Here is a 15366-nt window from a genome sequence, read left to right on the forward strand (position 1 = left end):
AGAGGGAAAACACATATGTGGACAAATACAACAGGTTTGTTTTCTTTATTATACCGTTTACCATAGTTACTATAGCTACTATAGTTAACCCGCATGTATATGAAATGAAATACTTGCTTTTTAAAAATATTAGTGGCTGAAGAGTGGTATGAAACCAATGTACATTTTTTTATATACAAAAACAAAAGTATTCTTCATTCAAGACAAACACATTTTATTGAAATACGCCTTTTATTCCTTTACTTGCAAAGTTTTGTCTCATCATTCTCTCTCTACTATTTTTAAGTATTTGCTCTTGAGAGTAAAGGTGTTAGACACGGTGCCATAAATCATACAATGAACCACGAGTTTAGTTGTGACCCAAGGTGTTTCCCCTGCACGCTGAACTGACGATCTCGCCTCGACTTCCTAAGGTCCATCAAACAAAACAAACCAGGATGAGGTTCAGTTGTGATGCAAGATTATGATTTGTGTAAGCAGCAGTGTAATTTACACCTCTACACCTGACACAGTTAAAACTGAAACACTATTTCACATGCATTTTTTTTCTATATGTAAACTATGCCTGACATTTATTCTTCTGACTGGATTAATTTATTGAAGCCATTCTTACTTCTTCGATTGATTAGGTAAACGCTTTAGGTTGAATCAGGTAGGGTTTTCCAAACAGTCGCAAATTGCAATAGCCTCCCAAAGCAGGACACCACAAAAACTTCGCAATTTGATCTAACATCAATCAGAATCAGAATCAGAATACTTTATTGATCCCTGGGGGAAATTATTTTTTGTTACAGTGCTCCATTTTAAACCAACATTAAGACAAGACAGACAATACGCTAACTAAGAATAGTACAATATATACATATATATACATACATATGCAGGGGCCCAAATAAGCATTTCCATAACAAACCTTAAATCTTTTTATGCCGATTACGTCGACTGATTATGGATGATGTACTCATCCAGTAGGCCAATTTGATGCCATCTCAAAGTGAAAAGCGACAGGTTCCACCGAGATTTGAACTCGGATCGCTGGATTCAAAGTCCAGAGTGCTAACCATTACACCATGGAACCCTTTGTTCGCGTAGCTGGTATGCACACGCAGGACTTGCGCAAAATCCCCTTTGGCGCACGCTACTCAAAAGCCAAAATAAGGTTTTGTTTTTCAATTAATTTCATTGAATTGATTGAGTAAATCCCATTTAACTGAGTCCCCTAAATCAACGGGCTCTGTGTTTCATTGTGTGTGTACCAGTGCGTGATTTCAGGTATTTGGAAATAAACTGGGCTGTTAATATGGAGGTTTTGTTAGGCGGTAGTCCAGTGAAATCCAAAAGAAGATTAAAAAAAAAAAAAAGGAACACGCGGTTCTTCAGAAATGTTCAGCCGTCTATCCGAAATCACCCCAACTTGCTCCTGATAGTCGTAGGAGATGTTCAGCATTTTGCAGTATTTTTAAATGAACGTCTTTAAAACTACAGGATCCCAGAGGTCCCAGGGATCTGTTTAATAATGCAAACATAGTGCTCTATAGGTTGTTGTGGTGGGAGGCAGTCTTCGTTGGAACCCATTAAGGATTTTTTTTTTCTTTGCATCATTAGGAGAAACAGACCCTGCTGAGGGACTCACTTTTATCTATCTCAAGGCTGTGACCATTAATGGGGAATGCTATTTTCCATCCCTGTCTTCTGTAACAGGCCAGCCAACGTGTAAACAACAGGAGCTGTGTAACTCAATACCAGTTCCCTCCTCTGAACTTAACTATGTAAGATGAGACACATTCTTTTCTTCAGTTTTTTTCAACTACTTTATTACTTCAAGGTTAGTGGTTTTGGACTACATCATCATTATGATGGCAACTAAATCCTCCCACAGTCCAAAGACAAGCGGGTTAAACTAATAAGTGGCTACTCTGACTTGGCTGTAGGTGTGAATGGCTGTCTGTATGAGTCATCCCACTGATCCCCTGTGACCTGAAAATAAAGTTGGTTCACTCGGCTTCCTGCCCTTCCTCTAAAAAGAAAGAGGGAATGAACTGTTTTATATTAGATGATTTCAGGGGCCTTCTAGAAATGGGGTCATTCAGTTACTTCAGAAAATGAGCTGTCAATTTAATTGGTGAAATATTTTAAAAAGTTATTATTCTGTGCATCTAACTATTATTTAATTCATTTCGGAAAAAAGCTGCATTGTTTTTATTTTCTAAGCTACCACAGTTACGTGCCCTACTCAAGCGGAATCTCTAATGTTGCGTTCACGTGCTTTTTGGGATACAGCAATGCAGACTCAGTGTCCTCAAAGCTGGCTTGCATTAGTATAGCAGTCAGTAGTAACATGGTAAGTAACTGCTGCTAAAGCAGCTTTCCATGGGATTACAAACGTTAATGCAAACCGCTCTTTCTATTTACATAAAGTCTCCAATGTTTCATAAATAGACCGCAGTGTAGCTTTCAGCACTCAGTTTTGCCTATTTCCCCGTGTCTCCGAGTTTATCAATATAGTTCCGATATATCTCAGTGCACCTGAAGGCATCATATTTTGCGTCTGTGGTCCTGCTGGGCGAACACTGAAGACAACATGGTAATGTGAGTTTGGAGACGATGCTACCCTTTCACACAGACCGGAGAGAGCCCCGTGTAACGCTCATGTGTGCTCTCGGCGTGACGTATCTGAACGATGTCTGCTTTGGTGTCGTGCTTCATGATTAGAAAGGGGCTCTGGAGCCGAGAGAATAACAGAACCCAGCTGACAGGCGGATCGACCGTTGGACTGGTAAACACTCGGGCGCCTGTTATGTGTCAGAGCCGAGTCTTTAACGGCCGGGAAAGCTAATGGCAGAGGTAACGGCTGCTCGATGATGCGATAGACGTCCAAGTTGAAAGCAGGTGGGCCAGAGATGGGACATGAAACCGCACTGCTTCAAATTCATCCACTCGAGCGAAGGAGGATAGCCCCCCAGGCGAAATCTCCTCGGAGAGCAAACGGTTTGGTAAACGACGTTACAGCGCTGTGAGGCTCTCCGTTTCACGCCCCACTCCCAGACAGTGCCACCGCAGCATATTCCCGTTTCATCACTTGGCAGAGATGTCCTTTACAATGGAGGATAATTTGGAGTCGGGGTGGGTAGCCGTTCGCCCGAATGCGTTTGAGGAGAAGGAGAAGCATAAATTTGTTTTCATCGTCGCTTGGAATGAGGTGGAGGGCAAATTTGCCATTACGTGTCATAACAGGACGGTGCAGAGGAGAAGCTTTGGTAGGGACCCTCCTGTGGAGGTGACTGGTCTGGAGGGGGACAAAACAAAATGGCTCGAAAGTCCCGTCAGGGATATAACGTCTAGTAAAGGAGCCAGTGAGGCTAAAGCATACAGCCCTAAAACCAAGTCCCTGTCAAAACATAGTCCTGTCAAAATTCAGACTGCGACTAAACCCGTTGCTTCGCGGGTTAGCCCCGACACCGACGCGTTACAATCACTCAGAGAGGACCAGCTGTCTCTATCACTGGACTGCCTGGACCTGGAGGAGCTGGACAGTCTGAGCAGGGAGGACTGCAGCTGGGCCGGACTCTTCTCCTTTCAGGACCTTCGGGCAATCCACCAGCAGCTGTGCTCGATAAACTCCGTCCTGGAGCCATGCCTGCCGGTGTTTCCAGAGGAGCCGGCCGGGATGTGGACGGTGTTGTTCGGCCCGGCGGAAGTATCCGAAACAGAAATGGACGAGCTGTGCTTCAATTTACAGGTGTACTTGGGTCACGCGCTCGACACCTGCGGTTGGAAGATACTTTCCCAGGTTCTCTTCACGGAAAATGACGACCCGGATGAGTACTACGAAAGCCTGAGCGAACTGAGGCAGTCCGGGTACGAAGAGGCGCTCAGCCGAGCAAATAAACATCTGCAGGAGGTGAGTTTTGAGATCCTCCCACAGCTTGTCTGTGACACAAGTGTGTCCGCACATCTGGAAAATTAAGATGCGCTGCACTTACCAGACCCGATTCATTGCACAGGGCATTTATTTTATTCATGTACAAAATTTAACAACACAAAAACACACAAACTCAGAAAAAACAACAAAAAAACCCCCCAACCTAATATTACATGAGATTCACCTACAGTAAGACTTCAAAAAAAAGTCCAGTATGCAAGCTGGAGCTCTTTCTTCTACCAGGATGCTGAAGGCACAAAAACTCCCAAAGTGGATGTAGAACTGCTAGAATAATAGTCACTGTACAGGACACTAACTCCGGGTTTGCTTTGAATAATCATGAATACAGCAAGAAAACTTATGAGACAAACACTTCAGAGAGGCTAATTTGGTCATTTCCATTTTGCTATAATAAATCTGTTCTATGTAGGTTAGACAGTTATAGCAGGCACACTTAAAACACACAAAAAAGAGTTAAACAGAAATGGCTGAACTATTGAAACCAGATTTATTTGCTTGATTAGTTAAGATTGGAAGTTTTTATTTTATTTATTTTTGCATATCTATCATTCTATGCATATATTATACTGCATTAGTGTGTTTTGTTTGTCATTAAAGCTAAGAATTAGAAGTTCCAGGGGTACTGATGCATCCTCCAGTATAGCCTTAAGGTTTAATTTTTCTTTAAATGATAATTTAAAAAAAAACACTACGATGCGTAATAACTAAAAATAATAAACCCAGAATTAATGAAAACAAAAAGGCATTTCATTTCCACTACTGTCACAGGACAGACGGCACAGGACGAGAGGAGACAAATAGAATCACGTTCCCTTTGAGTAGGAAGCTAGTTTCTGAGGTTAGAAAGAAAGAACAAAGTTCAGTTAAATTCAGTTTTATTTATAGAGTTCTAACTCACAACAACAATGTTGTAAGTTAGAACTCTATAAATAAAGGCGCTTTATATTGTCACAACAATCAGGCGACCCCCTATTAGCAAGCACTTGGCGACAGTGGGAAGGAAAAACTCGATCTCACTCACCTAAAACTCTAAGGGGACTGAAGTGTGAAAAAAACAGATCACATGAAGTTACGGGAGGTAAAAAAAAAAAAAAAAAAGACAGTGTAACCTCTACAATACAAGAGACACCCAGTCAATGACAGGTAGAGTGCTTCAGTTTTTTCCTTTTCTCCAGAGATAAGGTGGAGTACCCAATAATGCTGTCTCATCAGAGAGCAAAGGGTTTTTTTTTTTTATAAAAATTCACTGCAGTGTGCTGTACTAAACTCACAGCGAGTCAGCAGTCTGCTTATACAGCTGAGCGAATCCAGTCCACACACAAACCTGGGATCAAAACTGGTTTCTTTTGATTGTGAGGTGAATTTGTAAGCCATAAAGTTAACATTATAAATATAATTCATGCTAGAGGAGCACATAACCTCATTATATGTTTATGACCTTTAACTCATTTTGAAATTATGAGTCTGACTGATTTGTGGCCTTGAAAATGAATTTGACATTTATTTAATACATGCTAATTAAAGATGTTTTGAAGTAAAAGGAGTAATATTTGTTTTAATAACATCACTCATTTCAAATTGCAATGATTTAATGTTTGACCGGGACTCTGACTAATAGTGCAGACACCCTCCAGACACCATGCTCTGGGCCTGCTCCTCTGGCACACTTAAGCAGCAGCTAATGATTGGTTAAAAGCTCATAATAGCAATAGGTATTGATGCTCATCGGCTCTCGCATTGTGCTCCTAATCAGCAGTGGTAGATTAATGCATCCTTGACTTGTGGAGCCAGACAGTGAGAGAAGGCCCCTGAGGGAACAGGTGAGAGAGGCCTTTAATGGAAGTGTTTTCAACAGTGTTACTTCTTCATAACGTTACAGTGGAAGTGGTAGATAAACCTTGGTGTGTTACCCGGATTTCTTTGAACTACATGGACTATTTAAAAGCTAATTTTAGTGAGACCATTTCTTACAATACACTTATATTCGTTTTGCAAATGCAATGAAAAAGGATAGAAGGCTCCTCTTAAAGATGCTGTGTTTATGATCGCAGTCACAGCGTGATGCATTTCATGTCTTTTTTAACTTAGAGTTGAAACGACATGCATTTATACTGATGTGCTTATGTGACTATTCTGGCCGAGGCATTTCCTCTCTGCTTTGCTTTTGGCAGCGAAGAGAGACTGAATAGCGCACACGAGTGAGAGAAGCCATGTCGTTTCACACAGACGGTCCCACAACCACTCCCGCTGTCAGAATAAAAAAGGCAGAAAATCAGACAGAGGAAGTGTTGCCTTACTGCCCTTTTCCTGATCTGAAAACATTAAACAGCCGAGCCATCCCTCTGATTGCTTCAGTAAGTGTTTATCAGTTTGGGATTTCCATTTGCTCGACGGAGGATTCATCCCCGAGGAGCTGCTGATCTTATTCAACTGTTTATCACAGGCTGAGCTCCCTGGACTGCAGTGACAGCGCTCTATAGCTCATTCAAAAACAGAAGTTGTTTATTTTGTCAGACATCTCACACGTACACACATGCACGCACACACACACTGGCCTATCGATCCTCTCACTCCATTTGAGGAATGAGTTAATGCTTATTTTGGTGTTGCTGGTAGCCTACAGGATTATTCAGTCTGGCAAAAATGTGCATGTATCGATCTTATTCCCAGCAGCTGCAATGACTCTGCTCACTTAGCCATAGTCTATGCAGCAAGAGACTACGCTCAGATATACTCCTGTTATTTACAGTTACACAAAGCATCCTTGTAGTCTAGTCATAGTTTTAATAATCTTCTCGCTTTTTACTCCCTTCTATTCTGTTTGGATTCAAATCCCATTCATATCATGTATTTTAAAGCTTTAGATTTTATTTTGCAGATTGAAAAAATATATATTTTATTCTAGGCATTTTTATTGCAAATAAAGCTATCCAACAGTGTATAAGTATTCAATATCACATCTCACTGCAAGATTGAAGTGATACAGTCGTTAATGAAATAAATAATTAGGATATCATTTATGTGACTCTGCTTAATCTTTACGTTTTGAGTATGTTTGCTAAGATATATTGTACTATGGTCCAAAATCAGATTTAAGGCTTTTTAACTAAATTAAAAGGGCTAAATACTTTATAATTTATTCAATATAAAACAATTTCCAGGCTGGTCTGGGAATATTCTGGTCTCCTGTGACGCCCCCTCCACCTTGCTCTTGTGCAATCCCACCTTATTTTAAAAATCATGGAAACACCCCTTACTTGCAGTATGTTTGTAAGCTGCTCGATGTGCGCTGTTTTCCTGTGTTTTAAAAGTTGTTGATGTTAAGAAAAATAACTTCTTGCACGTATAAAATGCAGCTGCTGGAGAAGCACAAGACCATGGACAGTATGGTGGAGTTACTGGAGCTATATGAGGAAGAAGACCACGCCTACGGAGGTCTGCTGGAGGCCTCCACACAGCTGTACCAGTATCTTCTGCAACCCTTCAGAGACATGAGGGAACTAGCCATGCTTCGCAGGCAGCAGATCAAGGTAACAATTTCCCCTTGTTTGGAATCAGAGAGGCATTCTTGATATTTCGTGGGAATTTGTTTGAACTTAGGTTTGGATCTAAATCCTTTAGTGACCCAGTAATTTTGCAAGACCTCTCGGCATTTTACCAAGCCCTTTCAGTCAATCCAAGTAGCTTACATAGTTTGCATGCAAACAAACATTTTACACATAGGGGGTAAAAGAACACTGGTGACATATAACCAGGAGGAAATAAAAATAAAATGAGACACAAATTGTTGTTGTAGATCATGGGAGTTGTGTGGGTTTTTCTGACCTCTTCTTTAGCTGCTATGTTTAAATTACATATTATTTCTGCATTTAGTCAGTGACGTGGACGGATCATAAAACACAACGGACCTGACAGGAAATTCTCATGTCTCCTAAAATAGAGCCTGCTCCATTTGTCTGCAACACTGTGTATGTGTGTGTTTGACGAAGATGTATTATGGTATTACGGTACAAATTATCTTGTATTTTCTGATAAGCTCCAACACAGTGGGAGGGGGATGAGACGGATCTAATTGCAAAGGGAAGATGAATGCTGGTGAATGGATAAATGGTGGAAAAGCTTTGTTCAATCATTGCAGTGCTGATGGCACATATATATTTAGCTCCATGACTCACACGCAGCACATCAATAATAATAAGACCTCAGTGTCTTTTGGATGGATATTAACTTTGCCACTTGATATCCATCTACTAAGAAAAAACAGCTTTCCCATCCTTGGATCAAAACCTTCCTCTAAGTTTTCCACAGTACCTGAAAAACTTATGGTGGTGTGTGAGTGAAATGCTGTCAGAGTGAATGGATCTCCAATTTCCCGTATTCTCACAGAGACATGAATAAATCATGTTGTGTGGGGTCCTATAGGTGTACTGCAGGTACACCTATAGGACCTAATGAAGAAACAGAACCAGTAGGAAGTATTTTTTACGTCTACAGCACGTACAATATGCTGTCCACACTGTTCAGCTGGGATTTGTCACCCTGGCAACCAGGAATCTGAACCATGAAAGAAGTAACAATCGCTGTATTTTATCTCAAACAATTACCTTTTTCTAACCCTGAGTATTTTTTGTTGTATAAACCTAATTGAGTCCAGCTTAATAACAAAGAATAATCGATATTAAATATTGTGTATATTGAATTAATAGTTTTTAGTATTACTAATAGTACAAATGAAATAGAAAAAAATCTTATGTGTATGAGTCAAACTGTTGTCTCTGCTGTGAGCATAATCACTCCACCACATTCAGTGAATTCAGGTATTTTAGTGAAACTAATTCTTAGGAATAAGGGTGGAAATTTATGTCCAGAAGCACAAATCAATAGAGGTTGTTACTATTCAGAAAGGACCAGTCTGAATGGAAGGATGGATTGTTGAGTAAAGCTTTCCACTTCACGTGTGGCTGCTGTCAATCACAGTCCTTCAACTAAAGACAGAGAAGGTTAGCAACTTTAATCCTCTATGTTGATAGTCGGTCGGATGTATGGGTATGGTATAGATGCATACATATACTACTCTGATAAGTAGAGCAGAACCTCCCTTTTTGTCTCTCTGGATTTTTTCTGTAGTGCATTTAGTCTGCTCAACAGTATGTCAGCAGAATCGAGGCTTTGCCAGAAAACAAGAGGGGAGAAAGAGGTTACAAAATATGCAGGTCCCACCGAGATTTGAACTCGGATCGCTGGATTCAGAGTCCAGAGTGCTAACCATTACACCATGGAACCTCCTACCAGAGTGGGGGAGGTAGGAGTGGGTTACACTCAAACATCCGGGTGTATTTATAGCCTACAGCATCTGCAGCTACTACACAGCAAGACTTTCAGTGACTAAGTTCTTTTATCTTCACAAAATGGTTAGACAAGAGTAAGTGCTCTTTCTTCTTCTAATGTTCATGCATGTTAGGTTAACTGATGATTCAGAACTGGCAGGACTGATGTCTGTCTACTCTGTGATGGAGTAGCATTTAATATCAAAACACTTGATCAAAGGTTATTTTTTGTGAAGTGAAAAACACTGGAAAGACGAATCTTAATTAAGAACTTTTTATACATATTTTTTGTACCCGAGTTAACATATAGATTGAGAGCATTTGAGATCCTCTTGTGAAATATTTATTTATATACTGTAACCTTAGCTATATAGTAGCACAAATCAATATGGAAGAATATTTTTATTAAAAAACCTTCAGGAAATTGCAGTAGCAAATGATACTGGTGCACTGCTGAATAGAGATGGAAGGTTAATAAGGGTCAGCCAGTTGATGTTTAGCTCTGTAATCTTGTTTGTCTTATGATTTCTGTGGTATTCATTTCACTTCATTTCATTTCTGTTATCCTGTATTTTATGTATATAAGATTTAGATGGTTTGTTTATGGTTGGTTTACACAGCTTGTGTATGTTTGTGTATGTATGTGTATGCATGTGTAGCTGTATCCATACGCTTGTGTGTGTGTGTGTGTGTGGGGGGGGGGGGGGGGGGGGTGAATTGTGTTGCTTACATTGTTGAGATATACATTGTTGTGCTTCACAGTCACCATCTGCCGGAACCAAATTCCTTGTGTGTGTCTCTGCATATACATGGCTAATAAACGCGATTCTGATTCTGATTTTGTGTAAAAACAAAACAAAAAAAGGACTCGCCTGCTTTCCACATTAGTGATGGATTGTTTATTCTTTTTTGGTGTCTAACTCTCTAAACCATGATGCTGCAGTTTGATAATTAAATGACAAATGGTGTGATGCTGAACTGATCCAAGCTTTAATTAGTTTCTGAAATTTGCACTAGTGCATCTCAAAAAATGTGAATGTTGTAAAATAGTTCAGACTTCCTGTAATTTAATTCTAGAAGATTAACTTTCAGTGAAATATTTCAAGCCATTTTTTTTGATTGGAAATCAAAAAACCAAAATTGATTTAATCTGAAAAGAGGACATTGGACCAGCGAGCAGAGGTCCAGTTATTGTTTTCTTACACCTACGTGAGATGTATCTGATGTTGTCTTGGGTTCAGGAGTACAGAGGTTGTGCGAACATCTAGCCTTCAGAACTGAGGCTTAAAGTTGATCATAATTTGGACTGCATTATTGTGGCTGCGTATGCTGAACTAGAGTTTTTTAGAGTGTGTGAATAGTAATTTAATAAAAATCTATATGAAGTATTCTAACAATTTTAGATAGTGGATTTCTGACTTCATCAAAATGGAAACATAAAACCCCTGAAATATCAACTTTACATGTAATGAATACAGAATATATGAAAGTTTAGCCTTTTCAGTTAAGCTATTAAAAACAACTTTATATTGTATTTATTATATTGATAAATACAATATTACAGTAATTCATACTGTATTTGTTGATATTAATATTTACATGCTCAACTGACATTATTCTATCTTCCATAAACATAACCAATAAAACAACGGAAACAATTAAGATTTAAGTTTTTTTTTAAATTTGTTTTTCATCATCGCACATGCTTTTGTAATCTCAGTGATCGTGTGAGGCTGACACTACTTTTTGTTATAGATGTCTACTTGCATACATGCTTACTTGACTGTGCACACAGTAATTAAAAATAACTAAACTAAAAGAGAAGATGGAATTTCATGACAGTTGCCAGTACTTCTGTGTGTGGGAGTGAGGCTGCCCCTCCAGGCCTGCTTTTTGTGGTGAAAGCACTTAAATGGAGTGTGTGTTTAAACTTTAAAACCGTTCCACACAGATTTTATGTGTGGGGAGATTATCTGTACTGTTATGTATACCACAGTGACTCCAAAGTTTAGGAGAACCATTTGTGTAACTTGCTCTTACCACTAAGTGGCAGTAGCTTAGTAATGTGTGATATTTGGAGTTTAGACCACCACCACTCTGGATCTCAAATGGAAAAGAAGCAGTGCTATCTTAAAGGTGTATGTTTTTTGAATGGGCAGCTAACTTGTCATTGAGATTTGGCTCCACTGTGTACACAGCAGCTGCTTCCTAATCTTTTTCTATTATTCTTATTCAATGATTATTCATTTTTTATTATCAGCACACTATATACTGTATCCAAAGGGTTATTTTGAGAAGTGTTAATAAGATTTATTAAAAAACGAAACAAACTTACTTTTCTTTAGATTTTATTCATCACAGAAAAATATTAAATGTCGCTTTTTAATCTTGCTGAAAAAAATGTGTGCATATCCTCTCGTTAGATTTCCATGGAGAATGACTACTTGGGCCCGAGGCGCATTGAAGGTCTAAAAAAGGAAGACTCTGACTGGCAGAAGAAGGCTCAGGAGGCCGTCCTCAACATCCAAGAGTTTACTGTAAAATACTTTGAAATCACTGCCAGAGCCCAGAAAGGTACGGTCTGCCATCACTGACACGTCAAGTCGATAAAGCAGCAGAAGGATGACTTTGAATAATCAAACAGAGAACACGCACACACATAGTAGAGACATTGGCGTGTTATTGACCTGTGTGTGGTTTTGATCCCAGGGCTAATGCGATGTGGTATTAATGAGACACTGCAGACAGCTGTGCTTTAACAGAAACAGGAGAAAACAAGGACGACCTATTGATCAACCAGCTCTGCCAGCAGCTTCTGTCAGTGCAGGGTCACTCCACAATGTGTCCCTCTTTTCTCATGTTTTCCTTCACAGCTGACTCATTCTTTTATTATCTCAAATTCATCAGATGAAAAATCAAGTAAGTTAATTGCTTGAAGAGACGACTGTAAAGAAAGTAGATGCAATATCCAAATGTGGCCAATAGATGTCTCCCTCTGTGTTATTGTAAGGAGCCTTCCTTTTATGTTAGACTTTAGTCATCACATAGAGGGAAAAGAAATTGCGGTGACGTGCCCACACACTGTACCAGAGGATGAGACTGAATGAGTCACTCTCATGTTTCACTCATCCACCTGTGCAATGTGTTTTGTTGTCCATAGGTGTATACGAGCGTATGAAGTTGGATCAGCGTAAGTTTGGTAAGTCTTCGTGGACGGCGGCGGTGGAGCGCATGGAGAGGCTGCGCTACTCAGTTGCAAAGGAAACCCTCCAGCTCCAGAGAGCCAGGGAGATCTGTCTAGAGCAGAGGAAACACACACTTCGAGAAGAGGTGTGGTAACACGCTCACGACCAAATGAAACTGCCAGGCACGCTTACTAAGCATGCTTTGTTTTGTGACCGTTTTCTATTTTTTACATTCATTCCTTCCAGATGCAGAGTCTGTGTAGCAGTGAGGACGCGATGGCCCTCTTAGACCACATGGAGACCAAGTACTATGAGCTCCAGCTTCAGCTCTATGACATCCAGGCTGAGATACTACAGTGTGAAGAGCTGCTCCTCACTGCTCAGTTAGATAGCATCCGTAGACAGATGACAGGTTCTACTGCAGCTACTTTTTGTTTGCAAGATCTTAATTATCCTGTTTTAAAGAGAGTCCTGAAGTAGAATTTCTGCTATATTAACTGCTGTAAGACTTTCTGAATTCTGGTTGTACATTAATGGTTTATATTTATGTGTATGTGTGCTTTCAGAGCGTCAGGATGAAGTGGTGTACTATGACACCTTTGAAAGTGCGGATGATATAACAGAGGACAATACTGCAGAGAGAGAAGAGCTGCGCAGACTTCAGGTCAGCGCTCGACAGCTGGAGGCAAGGAGGGGGCGCATCACTGCCAAACGCTCCTATCTAAGGAACAAGAGGGTGTGTGTGCTTTACTAGCTTTTATTTTCATTCCTGAAGTGTAGCCTGGATCATGAAGCCTATTCAAAATGAAGAAGTGACTGCTAATACTGTGGTTGCAATCCTGTTCAGCTCTTCTGTGCTAGATATTTGGATTTTCTCTACAACAAGTTATAAAGACACATGTCTCCAAGCAAATATGTGTATACATATATATAATTATGGTATGTTCATGACTGTGAGTTTTTATTGATTGTTTAAATTGGTTATGGTGTGTGTATCGATAGGAAATCTGTGTCTCCAACCACACTCAGAAACAGCAGAGACGCCAAATCCTCCAAAAGGACCCCACATCCCAGGTAGAAGTTGTTTTAGGTTTTTTTTAATGATGGGACTTTTTGCTGCTAAAGCATCTCCATCATCTCTCTCCTCTTCTAAACTCATGAATTACCAGCTGAAAAATGAAGAAGAGGAAGATGAGAAAAGGAAGAGGAGCAGAGTAAGCCAGGAGAGGCAGAGAACACTGGACAGATTACGCACTTTCAAACAGGTATGTGCCCTCCTGTTCACTGGAGGTGTCTCAGTATATGTAATTATCTTTTGCTCACCTACACCTTTGTGTCTTTTTCTAGCGGTACCCAGGTCAGGTGATTCTGAAGTCCACTCGGCTACGCACGGCTCACAGCACAAGAAGAGAGCGAAGAAGCGTGGAAATGAGTAGCTTGAGTGAGAGGGAGGAGTGCGCGGACTCTGTTTGTGTGCAGAAGCAGGGCCAGCCGTTGTGTCTAAGTACCAGCGTGCAGACGGACCCCAGCCCCAGCTCCACGCTCACCACTCAGCCCACGACGGCGTACACGGCGTCGCTTCCGCCGCTGCCTGTGCCCAGTCCTGCAGACTCCTCCTGCTCTCCTTGCTCCTTGTCCTCATTGCTAGCATCCCCTATCTCCCCTCCTCCTCCACCACCCCCTCCACCCCCGCCACCAACAAGGGAGGAGCTGTCGCCCTCTGGGAGCCCGGGGCGGCGGGGGCAGAAGGCTGGGGGGAAGAGTGTATCAGAAGAGCTCGCTCTCTCCCCGCTTGGCCCGTTTATCCCTCGCTTCTTTGACAGCAGCCAACTGGTGAGCGCCCGCAAAAAGCTGAGGAAGACCCCAGAGTTTGACATCCACAACAGAAAAGGTACCAGGACTGTTAATAAGCAAAATAATTTGAGTATTCACATTAGCTAATTACAGCAGCCAATCATAGTCTGTGTTTTTCTCCCCTGCTCACATGCAGTAAGCTCCCCCATGGACGAGGTGCTCGCCTCCCTGAAGAGAGGCAGCTTCCATCTGAGGAAGGTCGACCAGCGTTCCCTGCTTCCTGCCAAGGGTGACGATGACCCAAACAGCATCCTGGCCCAAATTCGTAAGGGGGTCAAACTTCGTCGCGTTCCCTGCAGAGAGAGAAAGGACCAGGGAGAGTTCCCGCCTTCCACCGACCCCCTGACTAGGAGCATCCACGAGGCGCTGCGCCGCATCAAGGAGGCCTCACCAGAGTCCGACTCGGACGACGATGGTTTGGCCGCCCACGACTGGGAAAGCTAGGGTTCAGGGCTGCACCCGTAACACAGATGACTTCAGCCTCTGGCACTGCACACACTGTACTGTACTGTAAACACACACACACACACAAACAGTCAATCACGCATTCAAGCACACACATCTCAGCCACACATGTACCCAGTGACTACGCCAGAGAGTCACAACAATTATCACCAACTCACCAAACGCTCCAAAGGTCTATGGTCAATCTGTTTTCAGTTTCTTTTTCACACTACATCCTCACGATGGTTAGCGATTATGTTTTTACTACTACTGTATGTCACTGTGGTTTTGTTCCCATCATCAGACTGTACTGATTCCATGTTTACTTTTTTATTTATATCAAATGTACTGTCTCGCTGACATACTGCACTGACACTTATTTGTGAAACTGTATATGGAAAGTGCTGATGAGCTGTGTGACCTCTTCACTCACCCTACAGCATAAAAGATGTGCGTTGCTGGTAATTTGAAGTTTTTGGGAGACTGAGCGATGAATAGTTTACACGTTCAAACTGGGATCACTGGATTTAGTGTCCAGATTGTAAATCATTACAGCATCTGATATTTTTCATCAAGCTGCCCCCTCACTATGCTGCCTATCTGGTTTTGGCCC

At 41.2% G+C, this 15366-nt stretch overlaps 1 protein-coding gene and 2 non-coding genes across 3 annotated transcripts; 1 reads left to right on the forward strand and 2 right to left on the reverse strand.

Annotated features, from left to right (window-relative positions):
• Positions 1 to 1006: 1006 nt before the first annotated feature.
• On the reverse strand, positions 1007 to 1078 carry trnaq-uug (transfer RNA glutamine (anticodon UUG)). Its single transcript has one exon. It is a non-coding gene; the product is annotated as a tRNA-Gln (tRNA).
• A 1844-nt stretch (positions 1079 to 2922) lies between these two features.
• Positions 2923 to 15120, forward strand: LOC146696905 (junction-mediating and -regulatory protein-like). The gene is made up of 10 exons (XM_085475252.1): positions 2923 to 3901; positions 7300 to 7473; positions 11694 to 11844; positions 12431 to 12600; positions 12702 to 12867; positions 13022 to 13191; positions 13458 to 13529; positions 13625 to 13720; positions 13803 to 14346; positions 14446 to 15120. Exons 1-10 carry the CDS (start codon positions 3089 to 3091, stop codon positions 14751 to 14753), a joined length of 2664 nt encoding a protein of 887 aa, XP_085331378.1. The 5' UTR covers positions 2923 to 3088; the 3' UTR covers positions 14754 to 15120.
• On the reverse strand, positions 9155 to 9226 carry trnaq-cug (transfer RNA glutamine (anticodon CUG)). The gene has a single exon. It is a non-coding gene; the product is annotated as a tRNA-Gln (tRNA).
• Positions 15121 to 15366: the final 246 nt, after the last annotated feature.

Source organism: Copadichromis virginalis, linkage group LG12 (genome assembly GCF_057382275.1).
Source record: "Copadichromis virginalis isolate Kocher_CV1m ecotype Utaka linkage group LG12, C_Virginalis_male_GT1.1, whole genome shotgun sequence".
Lineage (NCBI taxonomy): Eukaryota > Metazoa > Chordata > Actinopteri > Cichliformes > Cichlidae > Copadichromis > Copadichromis virginalis.

Bases quoted from the DNA above. Each gene is read 5' to 3' on its own strand.
- LOC146696905 (XM_085475252.1), top strand. From the start codon at position 3,089: ATGTCCTTTACAATGGAGGATAATTTGGAGTCGGGGTGGGTAGCCGTT. The intron at 13,721-13,802 runs GTATGTGCCCTC...GTCTTTTTCTAG, and splicing joins GATTACGCACTTTCAAACAG to CGGTACCCAGGTCAGGTGAT. The intron at 14,347-14,445 runs GTACCAGGACTG...GCTCACATGCAG, and splicing joins TGACATCCACAACAGAAAAG to TAAGCTCCCCCATGGACGAG.